Consider the following 22801-nt stretch of genomic DNA (forward strand, 5'->3'; position numbering starts at 1 on the left):
TATGAGGCTAGAAAACTCGTACAATCAAGCCAAATCCACACAAAACTATCCCATACTAAGTTACATAAGGGGCTACTTCCAAACTCTAAAAGCTACTCTCTCTAACTTCAACTTCAACTTCCACTTTCCACTTAACTTGCTACTAGCAGATCTCAGCCATGAGGTAGATATTTATAGGAGGAGGATCCTCCATAAGAGATGGGAGAAAGAGCTTATCCCTTTGGGAGGTTTTACAAAGGGAAAAACAACCATCCCATAGGATGGAGCTGAGCTCATCTGATCCAACAACCAACCCTAGGACTGCCCATCAACAATTTTTTAAAACAAACTCGCCAAAAGTAGCTTGTCACCAATGAAACATAGGAAGAGAGCGACGTCGTTGCTAGGCTTAGTTCAATCTTTTCCATCTTCACGAGTGGAATAACTGATGACCCGCAATGACCAAAAAACAAAGGTTAAAACGGTCTGCTACATGAGTAATGAACAGAGGTATTCTTTGTGAGATGACAATGAAGACACTAACACATATTTTGCAACATGACACAAAGAATATCTCAAGAACACGAACCTGTATTGTCTGGGATTAGGGAATGCAGGGTTGGTGACAAAATACTGTGTAACACTTCCTCCACTGCTTTATCACTCAACCATGTCCTCCGGATTCCCTGTCACCCTAGAGGTTTGGAGTCGCACCTATCTTCAAAACTTCCATGGAAAATCTCTTGGGGCTCTGTGTCTCAAGTGGGGACCTCCGTTGAATTATAACTGACATGGAAAAATTCAAGGTGATGTGTCAACTGTACAAGCCTCCTGAGGTGTTTTATTGGTCCATGCATAAGCCTATGTGGCTACCACATGTACGTTGACTATATGGAAGGGCCCTTAGCTTGGCCTTGAACAAATTTTGAGATTTAGCCTTAGAAATTTGACCAGCCAAATGTTTTGATCCAAGAGGCATTTTTCAGACCTCAATATACATTTGGAAAGCTCTTTCTGAGCATTATACATCTTTAACATTTCCAGAATATCTGAGCTAATATAGAAAGGCAACAATTCCGTCAAATCTCAGGCCATCTAATCAATGTGGGTATAATATTTTATATCTTCTTCCCAAAGCCTACTACTACGATGATTCTTGACTAAATATTGCATCTACCAAAACACTTCTTAGGAGCTTCCTCCGACATCAATGCACAAACCTTTGACATCAATGAGTTTTGACATTAATTCCTTTGGGATCAACACTTTTGACATCAATGTCTTTTACGTCAACACCCTTGACGTCAATGACAATACTTTCTAAGAATATCCTCTTTTGTCATTGATGGCAACACTAAACATGGTTATTAAATAAGAGAGTTTCATTGATGGAAAATGTAATTTGATCACTGTGCACAAGATGTATGCTACCTAGTCTGAAATTTTTTTCCATCTGTCTCCTTGTTATGTACTATCTATTTGCCTTTGACATCAACAGAAAAGGGAAGCTTTTCACAAATCTTACTAAACAATTATCAACACTTTGATTGACATGATGAATTCTTGTGTGTGAACATGTTTGTTCTTTTCTCCCCCATTGCTTCTAAAAATTAATGCATTGGTCAATAAGTCAAAACAAAACATCAATGACAAAGATACTCCTCCATGCAACTAATCACCCCTATCTTTTTGATCTTGTGGACTTGTCAACTGCTTCATCATATGTTGCAAACTTCAGGTATCTCTATTATGAGCTAAGCATCTTCATTTCTATCCTATGGAGGAGGTTTAGTTAAAAGGAGAGTGAATAATCACTCTCAATATTTTCCTCACGTAGTCAAGAGGTATCTCATGCTAGAGCATCTCGTACATGTATAACTAAGCAATAAGAAAACTCATGCTTGTTGGACTAAGTCTCATCTAGGATTACATTCAAAATAGTGTTTCTCCTCCTGGTCACATGCACATGAACTTTAACACGAACAAACAGTTATCCTATGCATGAATGAAAACATCAACTTTTCAATTGATAAAAAACAAAGTAGACAATCTAAAAGTGTTTGCATGAAAAACATAGAGGGATTATGATGAATGCATGCCTAGGCCAATAAATTGGCATATACTACTCTTTGACAAAAATCTAATGGCAGCAGGTTCCCCATCTAATTTTTAACTCAATGCAAAAATTAGTAGCATAGAAAACATGACTCTCACACAAAAACTGAAGATCTCACTCAGTCATAAGCTCAACAACCTAATTATGATCGAGTCTCATGACAATCTCCTAGTAACAATATGAATACCAATTGTTAACACCTTTGAGACTAATGATACCAATTGTTAATTGACACCACTGATACCAATTGTTAGTACCTTTGATACCAACTCTTGAACAATTTTTAATTTCGTATTCTCCCCCTGCGACATGCTCTTTTCACCAATGTTTTTTATTTTCACAAATTTGATGTATGATGTCAATTATAAATGTAACAGTCTCAAAGAAACACAAAAATCATACCACTCATCATATCTAGAAGATAAACTTGGATTAGTCAAGCAACATTAATATGCAACAAACACCATTAGCCCATATCATCCACACTTATCCTTAGCAGTAGTATAGAACTGCTAACAATTGTTGATATTGATACCAATTGTTAATTAAATATGCTCCCCCTTGGCCATCAACATATAACTTTAGCTACAACTGAAATCACTACACTAAGACTACTACACAATTACGCCCATAGATCAATAACGTATTATTGTACTTAATTCCTATGCAAACAACAATCCATATCAATAACTTTATAAACTAAAGAAATATAAGAGGGACATACTTCCCTTAACCTTTAGATGCATTACTTGGAATTTTCCTACCTACCCCTTGCATCTATCCCTTTTGGTTGAAGACAACGTCTTCTTCTCAATGAGGACAGATAACAAATCTACTCCCCTTGAGTATATTGTCTCCGTTTTCTTCAATACCTGAGTATGCTGGGTCCTAGTTGGAGAAACACCAAGTTGTAATGGCCTGCCCTACAATTGTATTCTTTCCTGTGTGAGTAAATTTCTTCCATGACCTGAGCATTTGCACCACTAATCATGCTTCCTTGTCTTATCAATTATAGCCAATGTGGATATTTCTTTTGTAGATTTTTCTTTCCTGTTTTGCACGAGAGAATTAACATCATTGCATATCCTTTTATTTAATCGAAGAATTTATTTGTTGCAACTTATATAAGAGAGATAAACCACAAAAAATTTATACATTGATATACTGATTTTCTGATATAACTCAGGAAAGTTAATTTCCTATAGATAGAAATCATATTTTTGTTGATTTTTTGCTTCTTTTGGCATGGTTTTCTTATTTCTATTATATGGTTGTCTTTGCTTGTTATGCACATGCTCCATACCTCTTTTTGAAATGTACTTGAAAAGAGGGCCTACTATTTCCAAGTCTGCATGTAGTCGCTTTGTGCCCAAAATTGCTACACCTATTGCATTCAATTTTACTTAAGAAGGAGGAAAAGGGATTAATTTTACCATATCATCTATTCAATGAATCGCTTGGGTTGATACTCACTTTCCTAGGTTTATTGTGCCTTTGAATAATTTTTCATTGAGGGAAAAATGATCTATACTTGTGCCTATTTGAATGAATTCATTGAGAACTTTCTTGGTGTGGATGAAACAACATGTTTCTCTCCTCTGAAGAAACAATTTCTTCTCTATACACTTAGAGGAATAATGTCCTACTTCACAATTAAAACATCAGAGGGGACGCTTACCTTCGTCTTTATCATTATTCGTTGTGGTTGTAAGTGAATTTTTTCATCTTTGGGGGAAATTTTTTGTTCTCTATGTTGCTGAGTCATTTCTTTAGTTGATTCACCTTCACAAATCAAAGTGGTATACTAAGAGGGGGACTTTTTATGCTTCAAATATCATCTAAGCTTTCATAATTCATTTCATGCTTCTGATATCTAAATAGTTGATCCTTTAAAGTAATGATCACAACTTCCAACTTATGATTTAAGGCTTGAAGATCTTTAATTTACCCAAAAGATGATATGAGTTTCCTTCTAGATTATATCTTTTCATTTGGATCCTCCATTTCATTAGAAGAGCTAGTCGATTCACACCTAGTGTTCATTTCACTTACAACTTGTTCAATAACTTGTTCCCTTTTTGAATTTGGGGTTTCTTCCATAGACAAATGAGATATCATATATTATTCTCTACTAGAGGTGCACCCATTTTTTCTTGAGAAGTATCTAGATATTCTATTGCTACCAAAGTAGTTCATTCTTAACTCCTACTATATGAACAACTCTCTCTTTCCTCAAAACTTGCAATTGAGAAAGTAGAAGAAAATGGCCAATTGTTCTACAGTAACAGCATAATAGAAAATTACTTGTAGATTGAATCTCCTTGGTATTCTTTGTGTGTTTCTTAGAATCTTGGCCTCTTGATACGAGAGAATCCTCTTCTTGTTCCGATTCATGATCTTCAATACTCTTTCAATATTCATGTTCTCGATTCTTTAGAGAAGACTTATTGATATCACCAACAAATTTAATATCTTCAATGTAAATGGATTGCAAGTTATTCCATCTGACTTTTGTAGTCTCACAATAGATCACTTTTTCAAGATGTGATTTTGACAATGCTTTCAATATTTCCTACCTGGATTTTTCATTAACTAATTTTCTTTTATTCCACTTTCTACATATAACCATATACCTAAATCAAGAGATTGTAAATATATTCTCATTCTGACCTTCCAAGTTATATAATTTGACACATTGAAAAATAGAACTCCATCTGAGGTAACCTGATAATATATAATTTTATACAATCTTTTCATAAAGCACTCTTTCAAAATTACAAGTCTTCATTATATTTCCACCACAACATTGCATTATATATTATAGACATGACTGAACTTTCCTTACCTCAAATTCATTTTGATTTCTTTAAAATTTCTCAATTTCTCGAAGAGCCGCGTCGATAGAGGTACTTGGAAATGCACAACCGCCTTAATGCAAAGATAGGGCATAAGAATCGATTAGAGTAGTGAGATAGAGAAATTATGAACTTTCCTTACCTCAAATTCGTTTTGATTTCTTTAAAATTTCTCAATTTCTCGAAGAGCCGCGTCGATAGAGGTACTTGGAAATGCACAACCGCCTTAATGCAAAGATAGGGCATAAGAATCGATTAGAGTAGTGAGATAGAGAAGGTGAAAATGGTATAGGTTATTTGTTCCAACATCACCTTATGCTCAATAAATAAATAAATAAATAAATAAATATATATATATATGTATGCGCGCGGGCTAAGAGAGTGAAACAAGTCTGTTGATACATTACATTGCAATTAAAAGGTAATTATTTCCTTCTGTAATGGCTTTTAGATTTAGGTTTAGGGCTTTGCTTTTCTTTTCATATGTCTCAGGTTTGTCCACATTGAAAGTGATGAACTACCTCATCACGCTTCTTTGAAATAAGCCTGTGACGTGACAATGGATCCAGAATTCTATGTTTCCACAATGTCAAGCCTCCTTCCAAGATTATTGTGGGAAAATTCCATATATCTCAGCAAGATGGATCTCAACCTGAGCATCATCAAAGGACAAAAGGTGTTTCAAATCATTTCTTGCTTGCCACGATGGGCATTCGAAGGAAGCAAACTGGGAGCTATTGAGGTCTGAATAGTTCTTTCAGTTGTACGATCTAACATTAGATGACCCGAGAAAATCATTGTCTAATTTTACTGATCATTCTTTGAAATGGAGTTAGGTAATTGACATTCAGACTTGGCTACCTACCTCTAGAGTCTTGTGGCGGCTAGCGAAAGCCTTAAAAATATTTTGACTAAGAGGGTGCTTAAAATGTGGAATGTGTGAGCAATTCTTAGAACTCTTTGCTTAAAGCTAGACATAATTATCATCAAACTTCATTCAAATGCTTAAAAATTTTAACAGAACTTATTATAATTCAAATTTGACGAGTGGATTTGATCTCAAATTCCAACCTTGAGACACATTGAGTGATGAAGGCACATTCCCATGTGGGCATTAATGAAATATGTTACGTCATTCTCAGAGAATATTCTTTGGGCCCAAAAACTTAACTTATGCTTCCATTATTTTTCCATTATCAACTTTGTATGTTATATACTAAGTTAACAGATCTTTAGATCTATATACACTTATCTATCATGCCATTGAGAGTCAAAGTTTTTCTCTCAATGTTTTTCATGGTTAGGAGATCTTCTAGCCAATGCAGAGATCCTCATTATATAGTTTTTACTCTTGGTGTCTATATCTTTTTCCAATCAAGTGGATCATGCTATGATGAGACTTTCTATCTTGTCTGCTCTTTCTTAGCTTTCTTCGACAAGCTACCGGGAGAGGAAATGGGTTTGTGAGGACAAGGGGCACCCACTTTACTATGAATGGGAAACCTCTATTTTTCAATAGGGTTAACTGTTATTGGTTAATGATTATGGAATTAGATATTAGATAAATAAGGTTATATATGTTTTTCAACGAGCAACAACTCATAGGCTCAATGTTTCCAGAACTTGGGCCTTTCAACAATGATAGGCAGTACAAGGCATTGTGGATTCTTTTCCCGTGTATATGATGAAAACATATTTTAGGTTTGTGCATGAGTCCACATTACATGAATTCAATACCTCAACAAATTCTCTTCGCAAAATTTTCTTTTTTGGTTTCTCTACTTGCTAGTATTGTTTTTATTTTTTCTTTATTTATGGACTTTTATCTGCATCTATTCATGTAATATTATAGGCAGCTAGTGCATTATTATAGTAATAGGTGTTCATTTCTCGATGATAATGTTGATTTTGCACTAACGATTTGAATATTAAAGGCTTGTTGAAGTAGATGAGGAGACCAAACTTTCATTTTTGAAAATTTCAATAAAGAGCCATCTAGAAGATGAAGGTAGGATATCGAAAAAACCAGTTTTGTTTGCAGAGTTTGGAATATCTTACAAGAAACTAGGATTTCACACAAGTGAGGGATAATTTATTAGGTGTGGCTTATAAACATGTATATGCATGTACTAAATGGGGAGGCATAGGTAGGGGAGCCATGTTCTGGCAGCTCATGGTAAAAGGAAAATTTCATATTGATATGGGTATGAGATTGTTTTCTTTCAAAATCCATCCACAATAGTTCTAGTTTTCCGTGAGTGTCATAAGTTGGCTGAGCATGCTCATATTTTTTTACCAAAATGTATGAATATAAGAATAAGAGACAGGTTAATGCACATAGCCCATGAAATCCACCAAAGGTTCAGAGGTTGAGATTGATGATAAAATTTGTGTAAATATTTAGTGATTTTTTTTTAATAACTACTAGTGTGTTAGGTAATGAGATCTCAGGCAGTTTAACTAAGAATCTATAAACCCCTTTAATCACAATGAACGGTGAGAACGTGAGGTAGCACACTAAAGGTTCTCGAATCGGTCAAAGCGCTAACCTAAAAATATATACAATAGAGAAATTACAGTGAATTCACCATCACAAGAATCAATATTCTCTCAATTAATTTCAAACGCATACCCTCTATTTTATTACGCACGGTAGAGTATCTCCAGCAGGAAAGGGGAATTTAGTATGAGATTTACCCTAGTACAACTCATGAACCCAGAGTATCTCTCTATCCGTCCATGAAAATAAGTAAACATGCTTAATATATACAATGGGTGTTTATATGATTAGAAGATATGAGGATGATGGCATGTTGCAACATACTTAGTTGTTTGTCAGCATTTGATTGAAGAAGATGATGAGTATGAATGTGCAATAGAGGAATGAATCTCCCGCAGACTAAAGTTATTCTCCATTAAGACGGGATGAGAAAAGAAAATCCTCGGCTCTAGCAGGGAAAATATCAATGTTAAGCCTGCCATTATTATTGTTTCCTTGGAAATAGAATTGCAACAACCTTCAGAATCTAGCTCCCTTACAAATAAGCTTCTTTAATGCTGCAACAACCTAGACTCTAAAGAAACCTCTGAAAACAACCTAGACTCTAAGAACAACCTAGCTCCAACAACTTGATGTACCTTAAGCATAGACTCTAGAGAACAACGCAACATCACTCTGTAGTCAGCAAGTTGTAACAAGGTTGGGTAATAGATAAAGTTGGAATCTTAAGAAATGGTCGGTTGATTGACAACCCTCCCTAGTGAACTTTATACTATTATTCAATTTTTTTTTAAATATCTATAAAAATCAATTTTTGTTTTTATAGGTAAATTTTATTGATCACTTCTCTAACATGTTAAAGGTTTTTTTTTATGGAATTTTACATGTTCAATTTTTAATACCGGTGGTGACGATTATAGTGATGATAATAATAAATCAGTAGTTTTAAGTTTTCTTATAAATTTTTGGTTTAAATTTAGTGAAAATTTTTAAATTAGATTTTTAAATAAATATATAGATTCAATACCCTCTAAAATCCCTCAAACACTTAGAGTGTAAAGAGTTTATCTCTTAAAGTTATGATTTAAATGAATTCTCGTCAAATTAAATTCGAAAATAAACCAAAAAACTTCTCTAAAATATCACACTTAAAACTATTCCAATAATAAATAAAACTAACAAAAATGAAAATTGAGAATATTCAATAGTTAGTTTCAATTTTTTTTAAATATCCTTAAATAATCACAATCTTAATGAATTAGGAAAGAATTATAAAATAAAATTACATAATATAATAGATGTTTTGAAGTTACTATTTATGGTAATTTATAGAATTTCGAATAAACAATTTGAAGGAGTGTGAAAGTATTTCTAGATTATAGGTTAATTAATAAAAAGATTCATAATTTAATTACAATTATTAAATTAATAAAAAGATTCATAATTTAATATAAATATATAAAATATATAGAGCGTAAGAAGATTCATAATTATATATATATATATATATATATATATATATATAATTTTTTGAAATTGTATCTTTTTAATTATTATAATTTTAATGAATGGAAAAGACAAAAACTATGTATTATAATAAAGGTTTTGAAATTATGATTTAAGGCGAATATAAGATATTTAATATAAATGTTTGAGGTTATATTTAAGAATAAATTTTAATATTATATTTAAAAATAAAAATTAATAATTTTATTATTATATTAATAAATAATATAATACCATATTAATTTTACTTGTTTATGATTGTAAGATTATTGCAGTTTGTCAAATTACAAATGGAATCATCGATCATAAGTGTGAGCCTAATTTGTGAAGTTGGAAGCAAGTCAAGTTGAAAACACGTAGTTGGTGTGAAGACCAGTCATTACCATTCTTGGGTTGGGAAGGGGGCAACTTGCCACCTCGTGTTTGATTTTTTTTATCTGTGTTGTTGGTTCCTTATCCTGAGGAGGGGAATGCTCAAATCTTCCTAAATTCATCTATTATAAATTCTATTATTTCTCTCCCAACAGATGCCACAAAAATAAGCTGGATTGAGAGGTCCTACTTGCTTGTGAAGGTTAGTAGTTCGTAGCACATAGTGGACAATGTAGGACCTCAACTCTATGCTCTGTGGCCATGGCATAATAACCATCTTTGAGGGGATTGGTTTCATGTGACTCTATTAGTGTCAGCATTTTTATTTACTATAAGTTGGGTTGGAAATTATTGTTCTGCTCATCATCACAACTGAAATTTTTTCTCCTCTCTTGACTCTCTTGTGTTTGTCAATATTCTGCGTCCTTGTTTGTTTACACCTCTCTCTAGTTACACCAAGCATGTTGAGCCTCTGTCTCCTATGCCATGCCAGTGCCATAAGACTAGTTCAATTGGTTTCCTCACTGTATCCTTTTGGCTTACATTTGGACTTCCTTTTGCTTTCATCACTAGGAGATTGCCTTTTTCACTAACAACATCCATAATCGCCAAATCTTCATTTATCTAAGTTTGAGTGTTCTTAGCACCCTTCTTTTTCCACAGTTTCTTACCAACCCCTTCCATTAATCATGCCCCACCAACACATGAGATGAAAACGTGACTCCTCAAGCAAAAGTGTAGGGAGCTCATAAGATCACTTCAGGGCTCAAGCTATTGCATAGAGATTTCATGAGTGCAAGCATGAAGACATTCAACATGCGATGAACTAGGTTGATATTGAAGCCAATCATGAAAGAAATGAGCACATTGATTAGGAAATCCTTTCCTCAGTGGTTGAGTGGTTGAAAAAACTAGTACCTTTTCATTATAGAACTATATTAGCACATTAAAACTCTTAATAGTAATGATTGCATGGACAAAGATGACATCAAACAAAAGCTCTCTCTTCAACTCAATGCTACTCAAGAGAAGAACCTAGCAATGTCTCTTGAGCATAGAGACATGGGTGTCATGGTTCTCTAGCTAACACGAATATATGTTGTCATCTCAAAATGAAATGACCATTATTGAACAAGCACACTGAGTTCTATTTAGGCGTCTCATGGCTCTCCTTTTTCTATACAACAATGCTCTTACTTGTGCATATAAGCCTACTATTTAGGGAATTGAAGCAACCTAGTTGCATTCTCATGATATTATGTTTATGTATATGCATATTAGTACTGGGAAAAATCTAAAAACTTACTAAGAGAAAAAAATAAAATTAATACTCTATGAAATTTTTGTTCAATGCTACTCAAGACAAGAACCTAGCAATGTCTCTCGAGCATAGAGACATGGGTCTCATGGTTCTCTAGCTAACACGAATATATGCCCTCATCTCAAAATGAAAAGACCATTCTTCAACAAGCACACTGAGTTCTACTTAAGTGTTTCATGGCTCTCCTTTTTCTATACAACAATGCTCTTACTTACGAATATAAGCCTACTATTTAGGGAATTAAACGAATCTAGTTGTCATTTTGATGATTTTATGTTTACGTATATAAATATTAGTATGGGGAAAAATGTAAAGACTTACTGAGAGAAAAAAAATAAATTAATACTCTATGAAATTTTGAACAAAAATATATTTTTCAGTAATGTACATGTTATCTCTTGAATTGTAAATTAATTCCTACCATTATCCAAAAAAAAACCATCATTCCACCACTATCTCTAGCTACCTTGAACAAAAAACTATTTTGTTGATAAATTCCTAACCTTACCACCCGAAAGAAAGATCATTCCTCCATATCTATATGCGTGTGATGATTATGAATTGTTAAATAAATTTTTTATAATTTAGAAAAGAATTGTTAATTTTTTTTTATAATTTAGAAAAGAAAACACAAACAAAAACCCCTTCATTCCTTAACATCAAATCCAATTTTGATAGGAAAAATATATATCTTTAACTTGGTCTCAAACTTCACTACAAAAAAATTAATACAACGTTTGGTTTTGGCAAGATTAATAAATAGACGTTAAGATGGAACTCTGTATAGGGGGTAATATGGCAAAACCTCTGTAAAGTGGGATAATATGGCAAAACACAGAGAAAATGCAATTAGGAGACAGAATAGTTGAATTCTCAAGTAAAAAAAAGTCGTAGCTTGTTAATTTTTCTTGAGCCATAGCTTACAGAGTTAAGTAAAAAATAAGTCGTAGCTTGTTCGTTTTTTTTTGCTGCTAGAAGAGGAGAGTAGATTTCCAAAATAAAAGTGGTCACGCCATTGTGATTGACAAATAAAATCCAAGAATACAAACAAAAAAAAATCTACAGCCCCACACACTGATAGTCATTGCCACAACATCGCTAAGCAGAGTGACAAATCTCAGCAAGTACGAAGTCATACTTTTTTGAAAGTCACAAGGATCGTATTGAGTCAACATCCTCTTGCTTAATCCAAAGAGTCCCGTGGGTTTTTTATTTTGAGGCTTTTTATTGAAAATATTTTGTTTTAATACATTTAGTGGGAAGTGTAGAATTTCGCACTGTAGATCACCTCATAATGCAATGTAACTAAAGAAAAATACTTGATATACTTCTACAAACAAACTTCTGGAAGCTTAATCAATTTTGAGCAAGATCAAATAGAACACATATAATAGAGAATGAGAAAGCAATCACACATGAACACAAAAGAATACTCTAGGGAAAGCCTCACCTAAAAACATTGATCTATGTATTATCATACAAGTGGAAATTGTCAGTATTACACAAATCTTTAGCTCACAAGTTATCCATCTCTCAGTACAATCCCTCTATTGCTCATAGACAGTTAAAGGTTTCTCACAAATTGTCTCCTCTTCCCTCCAAGCCTCCTATTTCCTTCTGTAGTTTCTCATGGGTCCTCAAGCTTCCACTTGTGTGTAATTACCTCACACACTGCACACTAACCTCTGAAATAACTTCCTGCAATCCTGAAGGAGATAATTCCTTCTGCATGGATGAGTTTCCCATATAGGAAAAATCCTCCAAATGATAGTACATTGTCCCTTTCTCTGATCTCAACTAGGTCTCTAACTGAACTGACATGCATGAGTTATTTATGAGAGAATATTTAGTTATCTAAAGTGCAGTAGTTACATGCATGCATGCATTAACTAACTAAACTCACAATTAGTTCAACAAACTATTTGAACTAATCTAACTGGACTTAACTCAATTAACTAAGCTAACTAATTACAACTCAAAGCATAACTCATCCTAATCTCCTTTAATCAAGGGATAATTTCCTCAATCAAAGGGAAAACTGTTGCATGTCTTCACATAGACTTCATGTTTGATTTTCTCCAACTAATTAACTCAAGATGAATTAATTAATTATTTTACAAATAGCTGCTAAGATAAAATTTGAATTTTACTTTTAAATTTTAGTTCAGGGACTAACTAAAATTGGAAACTATCATGAAATTCTATTTATAGCAATGATATTTTTGGCACTTCCATTTTTCATTCCTTTTTGCTATGTCCAACACTGGTGCCCGAAATGCTATTTTTACCATTTCTATTTTTATAATTTCTTGTTGCTATTTCCAACACTCCCTCTCAACAAGAGAGGCATTCAAATCGAACCCAATCCTGAACCTTTAGAATGTTCTGCATGCAACACTTCTCCTAAGTGTTTTTGCTCCAACAACTCTAGAAACAAAAAAATTCCCAACTGACCTCCCTATTGGGCTAGAAACACCCTTTGATGTTGAAGCTCCCTCTGCCACTAACAAGTGCTTCCCCTGTGACCTTTGAGCTGCTACAACACTCCATGCATCTCACACCATTGCACACCTCTTTGTGCCATCCTGCACTGGTGCAACAATCCTGTGCCTCTCGCATTGTTGCAGCCTGCTAACTCTGCACTTTCTTGGGATTCCTGCACTGTAGCTCTCTCTACCACTCCATCTGCATCTATCTCTACCCACTCAGCGAGTCCTACTTCACCTCGTTGGGGCTCCCATAGCAAGGTATAATCAAAGAGGTTGGGTACCTCAATGATCTTATCCCTATTTCAGCCTTCTTGCAACTATCACTCCACATCGCCCCACCTCCCACCTGGAAGTATGGATGCATGTGATCCCTTTGCCCACTTGTCTCGAAATTTCCCCTACTAAAGGTCTCTACATGAGTGGATGCCTCCACTTTGTCTCCTCTCGGCTTCTCTACTTGTGGCTGCTCCACAACCTCCTAAAGTTGCTTCACCAAATGTGGCTCCTCCACAATTTTCTGATACTTCTTCTGGCGCTGCATGTTGAGAGATAATTCACTCTCCCTCTCAACCACCAAGTATCTAACCTTTTTCTTACTCCTCAAGGCTTTGCATGCATCTTGTACCTCAAGTGCATACAAATTCTTGGCTACCACACCAATTTGTTTCACCTGTCTCTTGGTGATGTGTCTAAGGAAAACCTTTCCCTTACTGAAGACTACATCATAGCCTTGTCTTCTAGCATCGTGATCAATACCAAGTTCTTCTTCAGTCATGGCACATAATTCACATTTGTCAAGGTAATGCAAGCTCCATGCTCCCTCTGAAAAGAAACTGTGCCCACACCTAAAACACTATACTTTTCATCATTACCCATCTCTATGAGTATCTGAAGGTCTTTCTCCTCCATGGTATTGAATAAACTCTTATCGTCAATCATGTGGAATGAGGCTCAACTATCAAGAAACCAACCACAATCCATCATCGATGAAAGCATGCCTGCGATGACGGTAAAATCCAGTTCGAACTGAGAGGCCAATGCCTCACCTTCAGATCCTTCCTTGGATCCCATCTTGGATTTCTTCAATGGACAATTTGTTGCATAATGGACCACCTCCTGATAATGAAAGCATCGCACTTTTGATTTGTCAAACTTCTTCCCACTATGGGAAGAAGTCGATTTGGGATGAGAATCCTTCTCCTTCCCTTTCTTTGCCTTACTCGCTAAGGAAAAATTTTCTTCATCCTCCCTGGATGAAGAGCCATCTTTGGTGCTTCTCTTGATCTCCTCCTACATCAGATATGACCAAAGTCATTCCCAATGTGGTAGTTTCTCTCTTCCATTTACCAAGTCTTGGTAGCTATGCCAGCTCTTAGGAAGATCGAGGAGAGCAAGACTCACCATGCCATCATCGGTTTTCGTGATCCCTACACTTCCGAGCTCATCCCTGCAGGTGGTGAGATTGTTCAGATATGTAGAGATCGTGTCATCCTTTTCACACTTGATTTTTCGAAGCTTGTCTTTCAGCGCAGCTTCCTCTAATCATTGTTGTTCTCATATAGATACTTCAATGTTTTCCACATTGAAAATGGTGTATCCTTCCAATGTAGACTTGAGACAATGTGGTCTCGAACTCCCTCCAGAAGAATTCTCCTTGCTCTAGCCACACATTTCTTCCATTCTATCAACTCTTGGGCATTAACTACTACTGGATTGGGGACTTATTTATCAATGAAATCCTTCAAACCATTGTCCTCTAATATTTCCTCCATGAGATCCTTCGAAGCTATATAATTCGAGCTTCCATGCAGGGCATACTCGAGTCTCAAACCGTTGAACGCCATTGGTGAAATTTGAGATGTGATAAGAATTCGATTTTTATAATCAGGAACTTCAACCTTTGAACTTCTCCCTTCTTTGTATACTTTTCTCCACTTTGATCACCTTTGCTCCGATACCGTGTAGAATTTCCCATTGCAGATCACCTGATAATGCAATGTAAGTAAAGCAAAATACTTTATCTACTACTACAAACAAACTTGTGAAAGTTAAATTAATTTTGAGCAAGATCAGATAGAACACATATAACAAAGAATCGGAAAGCAATTACAAATGAACACAGAAGGATACTCTGGGGAAAGCCTCAACTAAAAACCCCAATCTCTGTATTATCATACAAGTGGAAATATGTCTGGATTACACAAATCTTTAGCTCACAATCTATCTAGCTCCCAGTACAAACCCTCTGCTGCTCATAGACAGTCAAACGCTTCTCACAAACTATCTCCTCTACCCTCCAAGCTTCCTATTTCCTTGCGTAGTTTCTCCTGGGACCTCAAGTTGCCATTTGTGTGTAATTACCTCACACACTACTCACCAACCTCTGAAATAACTATGCAATCCTAAAGGATATAATTCCTTCTGCATGGATGAGTTTCATATATAGGAAAAATCCTCCAACTGATAGTACATTGTCCCTTCTTCTGATCTCAATTGGGTCTCTAACTGAAATGACATGCATGAGTTATTTATGAGAGAATATTCAGTTATCTGAAGTAAAACAGTTACATACATGCATGCATTAACTAACCGAACTCACAATTATTTCAACAAACTATTTGAACTAATCTAACTGGACTTAACTCAGTTAACTTAGCTAACTAATTACAACTCATCCTGATCTCCTTTAATCAAGGGATAACTTCCGCAATCAAAGGAAAAACTATTGTATGTCTTCACATAGACTTCATGTTTGATTTTCTCCAACTAATTAACTCATGATGAATTAATTAATTATTTTACAAACAGATGCTAAGATCAAATTCAAATTTTACTTCTCAATTTTAGTTCATGGACAAACTAAAATTAGAATCTATGCCAAAATGTTATTTATAGCAATGTTATTTTTAACATCTCCATTTTTCATTCCTTGTTTCTATTGCCAACACTAGTACGTGAAATGCTACTTATAACAATGCTATTTTAGCATTTCTGTTTTTAACATTTCTTGTTGCTATTACCAATAGGAATCATTAAAATTGAATTTTTTTTTTTTATGATTTTTTATATATATAGTTTTTTTTTAATCTTTTTTATACATAAAAACTGATATCAAAAGAGTTTGAAAGGGGTTTTTTTAGAACAATTTTTTTTGAAGTTTTTTTTCCAAATAAAAAACTTAGGGTTTTATTGAAAGGATTATTATTTATGTGAAAAAGAGTTTTACAAAGGAGAAATTTAAGGATTTTTTTTAATAGTGATTTTTTGGAGAAAGATGGCTTTCTCAAATTTCTAGCCCCAGTTCCCACTGTTTACATGGAAAGATTATGATGTGTGGGTCATTATGATGGCGACCACATTGCAGGCACATGATGCTTGGGATTATGTCAAGTTTGGGTTTTCAGAACCTATGAACGAGGAAGAATATCAAGCTCTCAGTAATGCAGAGAGGGAACAATGGAAGAAAGACAAGAAGAAAAATGCACATGTGTTGTAGCCTATTCAGAAGGGAGTGGACCTAACAGTGTTCCAGAAGATTATGAATACGTCTTCAGCAAAATTAGCATGGGTTACTTTGGCGACAAACTATAAAGGTATGGCCATGGTCAATATTGTTAAGTTGCAGAATACTAGGAGAGATTTTGAAAGTCTACAGATGAAGGAGATAGAGGACATCGACTCTTTCATCAATCGGGTCATAAATGTTGTAAATCAATTAAAGATTTATGGTGAAGATATAAAAGATCAAAGAGTGGTTGAGAAGGTCCTCCGATCTTTGTTTACCAAATTCGATGTTGTGGTAGCACCCATAGAAGAAGCCAAGTATTTGGCATCATTGACAGTTGATGAACTGATGGGATCCTTTTATCGCATGAGGCAAGGATAAACAGAAATAAGGATTCCAGTTTAGAGACTGCTTTCAAAAATAAGATTTCTATTTCAAGAGACAGAGGTTGAGGCAGAAGTAGAACGAGAGGCAGACGATGAAGAAGAAGATGTGGTGGTTAGAGAGATGACCGAGAAGAGCATGAACATGCAAGTGGAAGCAACTACAAAAGCTTCAACAATAATCAAAGAGTTGACAAATCAAAGGTGAGATGTTATTACTGCAATAAATTTGGTCATTATGCTCATGATTGCAGGAGGAAAATAACTGATCAAGGGAACCAGAGAGCTAATGTCACTGTAGAGAGTACTAACTCCATGTTCCTAGCTTGCCACACCATGCATGGACCTTCTGCTAGTGCGTAGTTGTTAGATAGTGGCTACACTGACCACATGGCAGGAAACAAGGATTTGGTTGCAAATTTCGATCAATCTGCGAAAACATAGGTAAAGTTGGGGACTGAAATGACTGTGGCAGTAGATGGCAAAGGAGTGGTCAACAATCTAGCCAAGCAGGGGGAGCTGAAGACAATATCAGAGGTATATTCTGTTCCTAGTCTCAAAAATAGTTTGTTAAGTGTTGGTCAATTGACATAGAAAGGATACAGAGTTACCTTTCAAGGTCAAGAAGTTGTTATATATGACAAGCCCCCAAGCAGGCAACTGGTAGCAAAGGTGTAGATGATGAGGAACATACTCTTCCTCTAATTTTGAATTATAGTGGTCAGGTGTGTTCTTTTACATTTGCATGTTCTGATGATTATTGGTTATGGCACTTTCTATTTGGACACTTGCACTTTTCCGGTTTAAGATTGTTGCAACAGAAACAGATGGTTAGAGGATTACCTCCCATCAAAGGGCCTACTAGTACTTGTGAGTATTGCATCTTGGGAAAACAACAGTGTGAAAGTTTTCCAAAGGGAGTTGCATACAGAGCAAAGCAACCTCTTCAGATAGTGCGTACAGACTTGTGTGGTGCTATGAGGACATAGTCGATTGGTCGAAGTTGCTACTTTGTCACTTTCATTGATGACTACAACACAAAGACTTGGGTTTACTTTTTGAAGCAAAAGTCTGAAACTTTTGCAAAGTTTAAAGAATTCAAAGCCTTAGTAGAGAACCAAAGTGATCGACAGATCAAGGTATTGAGGTCAGATCATGGTGGAGAATATGCCTCAAATGCATTCCATGATTACTACAAACAACATGGGATCAAAAGAGAGTTTAGAACCAGGTACACACCGCAACAGAATGGTGTAGCAGAGAGAAAGAACAAGACAATTATGAACATGGTAAGAAGCATGTTGAAAGCTAGAAACTTGTCTAATAAGTATTGGGCAGAAGCAGTTGCATGTGCTATTTATGTGATCAACTGATCTCCTACAAAGAGTGTGATGAACATAGTACCAAAACAAGCATGGTCAGGTATGTATTGCAACGTATCTCATCTCAGAGAGTTTGGATGTGTAGCTTATGCACATGTGCCTAAAGGGCGAAGAGGAAAAGTATATGATAAAAGTGAAAAATGCATATTCATTGGTTATAGTGAGCAATCAAAATCTTACAAATTGTATAACCCTATCACAAAGAATACCAAATTAGTAGAGATTTTGTGTTCAAGGAACAAGAGTCATGGAATGGAGACAAAACAGTAGATGCACAAGTGCCACTGATGGAAGAAGATGATGTAGTAGAAAAGGAGCAACAAGAATCACAGGTGAAGATACCAAACAATGACACACCAACAAGGACTCCAAGATTTTCAAACTAGCATGGATCCTCAAGTAGATCAATAGATCAAGATTCTCCCAGCAATCAATCAGGTGATGAATCAAGCAATGGTAAGAGAAAAAGGAGAAGTTTGAAATATATTTATGATGATTTGGATGTTAGTTCAAATTTCGCATTATTGTCATTCCAACCTTCTTCGTTTGAAGAAGCGGTCAAAGATGAAATTTGGGTGCAAGCCATGGATGAAGAAATTGAAGCTATTGAAAAGAATGACACATGGGATTTCGTTGATTTACCAAAGGAAAAAATCTCATTGGTGTGAAGTGGATGTACAAGACAAAGTTGAATGAGAAAGGTGAAATTGATAGATTTAAAGCAAGACTTGTAGCAAAAGGATTCTCGCAGCAACTGGGAATAGACTTTGGAGAAATGTTTGCTTTGGTAGCCAGATTAGATACTGTAAGAGCAGTTCTAGCTACAACAGCTCATAACAAGTGGAAAGTATATCAGACGGATGTGAAATCAGCCTTCTTGAATGGAATTCGAGAAGAAGAAACTTATGTGTAGCAACCTCCAAGATATGAAGTTGAGAGTAATGAAGACAAAGTTTATAGGTTGAAGAAAGCGCTATATGGACTGAAGCAAGCACCTAGAGCATGGACAAATTTTGATTGTTTGCTTATATGTTGATGACATGATTTTTATAGGTGATTTTGACATAGTTGAATTTAATGAAGCCATGACGAAAGAATTTAAGATGAAAGATCTTGGACTCATGAAATATTTTCTTGGCATAGAAGTTGAGCAATATGAAAAATGAATTTTTATTTGTCAAAATAAATATTCCACAGATTTGTTGAAAAGATTCAAGATGGAAAATTGCAAACTTGTCCCTACACCAGTTGCAACAGGTGCAAAGTTAAGCAATGATGATAAAGGATCAGATGTCAATCCAACTTTATTGAAAAGATTGGTTGGTAGCCTCATGTATCTCACAGCTACAACACCAGATACCATGCAAGGAGCGACTTTGATTTCCAGATTTATGGAGACTGCAAAGGACACACATTGGAGTGCAAGAAAACGAATTCTGAGATACATAGCATGAACTAGAGATTGTGGCATAATGTATGCAAGCACAGAAAAGAAAGAATTTATTGGATATGCAGATAGTGAATTTGCAGGTAGTTTGGATGATAGGAAGAGCACTTCTAGTTTTGTGTTCCACCTTGGTTTAGGTGTGATTTCATGGGCATCTAAGAAGCAACCCATTGTTACACTTTCGTCAGCAGAAGTAGAATATGTAGCAACAACATCAGCAGCATGTCAGGCAGTGTGGTTAACAGGAGTACTTATGGACTCAAGCAGAAACAACAAGGATCAACAACAATATACTGTGACAACACCTCAACAATTGCACTATCCAAGAATAATGTGTTTCATCAAAAGAGCAAGCATATTGATACTAGGTATCACTTTATTAGAGAACTTGTGAGCAATGGAAAAGTTCACTTGAAACCTTGTAAATCTAATGATATATTTACTAAGTCATTAGCACAAGATGTGTTTGAGTTTAATAGAAGAAACTTGAGTGTTGTGAGTCTAGGTGAGACGTAGACCAGCAGGCATGTTTGAGTTGTCATGAGTCATGTTTTCTAGCAGACATGTTTGAGTTGTCATGAGTCATGTTTTAGTTTAGAAATCATAATTACTGACGTATGAGGAGTTAGCTAAAAATAGATTGCATGATTGAGTGTTTGAGTGTTGAGTAAAGTGAGTTAAGTGACAGACTATTTGAGTGTGACATTGCATGTAGTTGCATGTCAAGATATTTTAGGCAGTTAGCTAGTTGGAAGTTTTCTAGCAGACATGTTTGAGTTGTCATGAGTCATGTTTTAGTTTAGAAATCATAATTACTGACGTATGAGGAGTTAGCTAAAAATAGATTGCATGATTGAGTGTTTGAGTGTTGAGTAAAGTGAGTTAAGTGACAGACTATTTGAGTGTGAGATTGCATGTAGTTGCATGTCAAGATATTTTAGGCAGTTAGCTAGTTGGAAAATGTTTAAATACCGTCAAGTAAATTCATTTTAATCATTATGTTTTGTGTGATCAATAGAAAAGCAGCAGCTCATATTTTATGTGTGAATTGTTTTTTGGCTCCTCTACCTTTCCAACAATAAATAACCCTTAACATGGATATCTGTATAGTGGGGTGGGGTAACACTGCAAAACCTCTGTAAAGCGGGATAACATGGCAAAACGCAGAGAAAATGCAATTAGGAGACAGAATAGTTGAATTCTCCCTATTGAAATATAAGGAGTGCAAAAGAACTGAATGCGTACTGCAACTTAACTTAAATCGGGCAATTCAATCTACGTAATCGTTGGAAATCAATATTAACCGTGTTTACTTGTGGAAATCGGTACACTGAATCCATAACAAACACAGTGTAAAAGCGAACATCATATTATACTCGTGAGGGGTGTAAGCATAAGTACAATACATGAGTTTGGTATTGAATAGCTGATTAGCTTATTCTGGGAAATATATTCTGTCCCGGAGCCAAGATACCCTTTGGATCGAACAGTCTCTTTCTCTTTACAAATCTCTTCCACTGCTGTTCTCCGAAATGCTTCTCCCATTCTGTCTGAGTTTTATGACGACCAAGATATTGTTTCACAGGGATACCATTTGCTCTGCAAGCCTCAAGAACGGCGTTATTCTGATCGAGGACAACCGGAAGAGGAGGCCCCTCTGGATAAGGTTTGTTGAAACGGAGGAGCGATACCGCGTAGAAGATATCCTCGTCGGGAGTAACAGCGGACGTGCGAGAATCCCACCTGGACATGGCAACACAGATGTGCACGTAAGCTTATGACTAGGTTACAACACCACATATCAAAAAAATTGTTCATTGACAGAATTTGGGTGGTATCAAACTCACAAGGTTCTGTTGACAGGATACACGAGCATTAATCCATCCACTCCTTTTATGAGTATCCTTTTGAAGATCTTGGAATCAAATTCTACCATTTTGCTCTTAGGCACGAAGAGATTGAGCCACGCGTGAGGCGCATACCAGATACCGCTTTCTCTCTCTGCTATTTCTTGGGGGTGTACACGATAGATAAAATCGAAGTATGAAAGGTCAGTGCTGAACTGTAAGCCCTTAATGAAGCCAAGCTTCGAAAGAAAGGATTCTATTATCTGCACGCCCGCCGGGTAATTATGATAAGCAATTAACATATGCCTTGAACATGAGAAGCATGCAATAAATGTAATGAATTTAGAGGATCAGGGAACATCGGAAATAAAAGATTTTCCAAAGGGTAACCTTATCGATGTCCATTCCAGGGTCGTAGTAGAGGGCAACCTCAATAGCGTACAGCAGCGGGCCCGATGTGGATGGAATGAGAGACGTATCGAAGGATTGATTGGGCAGAAGAGGTATGGAAGGCCAGCCATTGGTTGAATCATTGGCGTTAACCACAACGATGCCTTCGATGTAATCGAATGTCTGTCCAGGTGGCAGAGAAATGAGGAGCTCCTGGTCGTGCATGAAGTCTTCGAGTTTCCAATACACCAATCTTATCCATCTCGCCTGGACAAATCAGATTATATCACTTTACATTAGCGAGGAAAGAATTCTTACATGTATATATTCTTCGTTATCAATTTTTTCTGCGTACAAAGCTAAGATTCCTGAGTTCGAATCTAATTGTAATTAGTATTTTCTTTCATTTGAAGTGTGATAAGAAACACGAAAGATGACTTAGCGGGTTTGAATTAGAAAATGCGAAAGTTCGAGAAAGTGATGAGGGAAAACAATTTTAAGATTGCATTTCGTACCCTCTCAGGAGCGCGTTCAAGAATGATTCTTGCTTTAGTAATCACTCCAAATTGACCCAATCCTCCAAGTGCAGCAAAATAGAGATCAGGCTGCTTTTGTTCACTGCACGTTATGATATCCCCTTTACCTGTAACGTCACATAACATCAAAGCGCAGGAAATTTTAGCTGAAGTTAACGAGATAAAATAAATTA

At 35.6% G+C, this 22801-nt stretch overlaps 1 protein-coding gene across 1 annotated transcript in view; it reads right to left on the bottom strand.

The window, feature by feature from the left end:
• Positions 1-21285: 21285 nt before the first annotated feature.
• The window catches only part of LOC149156098 (cytokinin dehydrogenase 11-like), a 39492-nt gene continuing 37976 nt past the window's right edge, over positions 21286-22801 (bottom strand). Inside the window, exons 3-6 of the mRNA XM_089444632.1 lie at positions 22608-22735; positions 22093-22359; positions 21703-21965; positions 21286-21598 (exon numbers count right to left, since the gene is read on the bottom strand). Coding sequence (XP_089300758.1) covers positions 21286-21598; positions 21703-21965; positions 22093-22359; positions 22608-22735 — 971 coding nt within the window. The remainder of the gene's footprint in view (positions 21599-21702; positions 21966-22092; positions 22360-22607; positions 22736-22801) is intronic.

The sequence above is a fragment of the Pinus tabuliformis genome, chromosome 9, assembly GCF_031772625.1.
Source record: "Pinus tabuliformis cultivar Carrire ecotype Pingquan chromosome 9, CPIR1, whole genome shotgun sequence".
NCBI classification, from domain to species: Eukaryota; Viridiplantae; Streptophyta; class Pinopsida; order Pinales; family Pinaceae; genus Pinus; species Pinus tabuliformis.